This window comes from Lathyrus oleraceus, chromosome 2, assembly GCF_024323335.1.
Source record: "Lathyrus oleraceus cultivar Zhongwan6 chromosome 2, CAAS_Psat_ZW6_1.0, whole genome shotgun sequence".
Lineage (NCBI taxonomy): Eukaryota > Viridiplantae > Streptophyta > Magnoliopsida > Fabales > Fabaceae > Lathyrus > Lathyrus oleraceus.
In genome coordinates this window covers 64,464,147-64,467,229 of record NC_066580.1, presented here as the reverse complement: position 1 = coordinate 64,467,229, position 3,083 = coordinate 64,464,147, and the positions used below count along the sequence as shown (strand labels likewise).

General features: G+C 30.0%; 1 protein-coding gene across 1 annotated transcript; it reads right to left on the bottom strand.

Moving 5' to 3' along the window:
- Nucleotides 1-201: 201 nt before the first annotated feature.
- On the bottom strand, nt 202-1,562 carry LOC127121118 (clavaminate synthase-like protein At3g21360). The gene is made up of 3 exons (XM_051051711.1): nt 1,170-1,562; nt 804-1,057; nt 202-594 (listed from the first exon to the last, which is right to left on the bottom strand). Exons 1-3 carry the CDS (start codon nt 1,533-1,535, stop codon nt 249-251), a joined length of 966 nt encoding a protein of 321 aa, XP_050907668.1. The 5' UTR covers nt 1,536-1,562; the 3' UTR covers nt 202-248.
- Nucleotides 1,563-3,083: the final 1,521 nt, after the last annotated feature.

Below are 3,083 nucleotides of genomic sequence, written 5' to 3'. Positions count from 1 at the left end.
TCTAAGAATCCTACATGGTCACATAAAACCATATAAGAAATGTCACCCTTTGACTCTCTACTAATCAATTAAAATCATATCCTAATAGATTAATGAGTCATGACTTTGATATCCTTGCACATAAATTTAATGATGAAAAGTAATTGATGAGTGTGTCTCACCCAATTTTTATTTTATAAAGTATAAGAAAGTGTGGTGAAGAATGACACATTTATTGATGAGCAATACAAGATGAAAACAAAGTGAAGTTATTTAGTAGTAGCAACAAGGACTCTTCTAGGTGGAAGTGAAGGCCTTCGACCATGAAGCAAAGCATAATTATCCAAGAAAAGAACATCTCCTTTCTCCCACTTGAATTGTATGCTCTCTTCTTCAATAATCTCTCCACACCTTTTCACTACATGTTCTGGAATCTCTGTTCCATCTGCCATTGTGGCTGAACTAATATCCTTTCCATGCATTCCTACAATTGTGTTAAACCACATTTTTCTCCCTTTTCTTCCTTCAAATATTTTTGTTAAATTTCTTGGTCCAAGGATTGTCTTTAGCCCACCATCTTCAAGCCATTCTACATCCATTCCTAGACCTTTTGCCCTATAATAAAAGTACAACTCATTATATCACATGCATTTCGGGACCGTCTTTACGATCATATAAAGTGAATACAATACTTATTCTAAAATCACAATTAAATAAAATATCATAACAGATTTGTCACAATCAAATTGTCACTAAATATAGCTCATATTTATTTTGTCACGGTTTAACTGTGACTAACATATAATGACTGTAAACGAAAATACCTCTTCTCAACTTCCTTACGATCCGAGCTTCCAAAAGCATCCTCCCACCCTCTACCTCTCATTGAATTAGTATCACTATTACTAGGAGCTGTAAAGGAATACTTCAACCCTTTCTCCTCCATCTCCTTCACCTCTTTCGGAAACTCCTCAACCATCCTTTCCGTCACTTTGAAGCTTGGAACAAAAGGAGTCTCTCCTCCTTCCGGTGGAGGTATCTCACAGAACAGAATCACTTTCTTCGGAAATTCCTTAATCTGCATAATGCAAATACATTTTCATTAAAAAAAGTAGAGAATATCTGATTACAGAGACACGAATTCAAACCTGCGACGAGACTTAGTAAGGACTCGAATAATAATAACTTACCAAAACCATTTCATGGTGATAGTAAATGAACTCAGAGAGAGGACCTTCATTAGCAGTCCAAATCATTTTATAAATATGTGTACGAGGTGCTGGTCCGACATACCGAATGTCTTCCCAACCAAATGTTTCAACAATATCATTAAAATCCTCAGCCTTTTTCACATCAAAACCTCTCACAAGAACAGCACTGTTCTTTATTATCATTTCCTCAAACCATTCTTTGTTCTCATTCAAACCCAAAAGCAATGACTCCAAATCACTCTTGTCTGCCTCACGAGGTTCTAGCACCAATGGAATGGTTTCTCCATCCACTATCTTCTCTCCTTCACACTTTCCCACTTTGAACTCCTTGCAATAAAACTCCATCTTAATTTCAATACCAACTTACTTTTGCTTATCTGGTTTTAGGTTTTACCTATATATATATATATGAGAAGAAGATGTTGGTATTGTTGACAATTGCTATGCTAAAATAACAAGAGATTGTCTTTGTCATGGACCCATTTTTGTCATTATAGACTTGTTCGAATGTTTACTATGGTGCCGGCCGTAATCTTGGTTTGCTTGCATTTGTGATGTTTTTGAAGAACATGCCAAAATAATTGATATGACCAATTATAAACGGTAAAAGTTAAACTAGATAACAAAATTCTTAGTAATAATCAGAAACGATTAATGCTTGGAACTTAGAATATCGATGCCACCTAATCTTATGATTTTGATTCCATATGGTTCGTTGGTCGCGAATTGAGAAAAATACTTGCATAGCGTAATTTTATAAATAATTAATAACAATTTTTGTATTAATTAATTATCACCACCGTCTCATGATTTTAATTTAAAATAATTAAAATTAAAAAATAAAAAAAATTCTCTCTCCTTATTAATTGTTTCTAAATATATGAATATATGTATACTATGCAAGTATTACTCGCAGATTGATTCAATATAGGTTCATAATATGCTATAAGGTTTGGATTGATTTTAAATAAAAATTATTTAAATTGGTGAAATTTTTAACAAAATTTGATTTAGTTTGTTTTAAGTGTTTTTTTAAACCTGAATTGGATCAAATTAAAATTTAGTTCGATTTTGTTTAATTTGATTGACGGATTTAATTCAATTTTGTTTTAAAACATAACATGAAATAGTATCATTTCTCTTTAAACTATGAGTTTTACAAACAAATTTTTTCATGCCTTTACAACTTCGAATTAAATTAAATAAATTTATATAACATACTTGAAATTTAATAAATCAATATAATATTATAATAATAGTTCATCGTCAAATATAAGTATAATTTATCATCAAATACAAATAAGTTTATACTACATTTTACTAATTCATACTACATACTTAAAACCGTGATAGTTTAGAATCGTATACAAATACAACCTATTATGAAATTAAGTTTATCACTAAATTAAAAAAAAAATCAAAATGAAATTCTAATTATTCCAAATAGGGAAAGAGATCGAAAATTAAGTTTAATGTTTTTTTGAAGTGAGACAACACACATGATGTGTTGTGTTGGACCAACTTTTGTGATTTTTAAAAATAAAAATTAAGAACTTGTTTCCAGTAAAATTTAATAAATAAGCGTTGATCTCTTATAGAATGTTACTTGTAAATTTGATCAGATAATCTTAGAATATAATATTTAAAAAAAATTCTGAATTTTGTGTAAGGAAGTAATGGACTTCGATGTTGTCAAACTTTTTAAATAAAATAGTGCAAAAATTTAAGTTGTTTGGAAAGATAAATAGATTCGCCTATGTCTAAGTGATAATTTTGTAAAAATGATAATGTAAAATGACAAGAAAATAACAAAGGAATGAAAGCAGGATTGTAAAGAAAATAAATTAAAGTAAAAGCCTCTGAATTAAATGAAATGATGTTTGGAATTATACA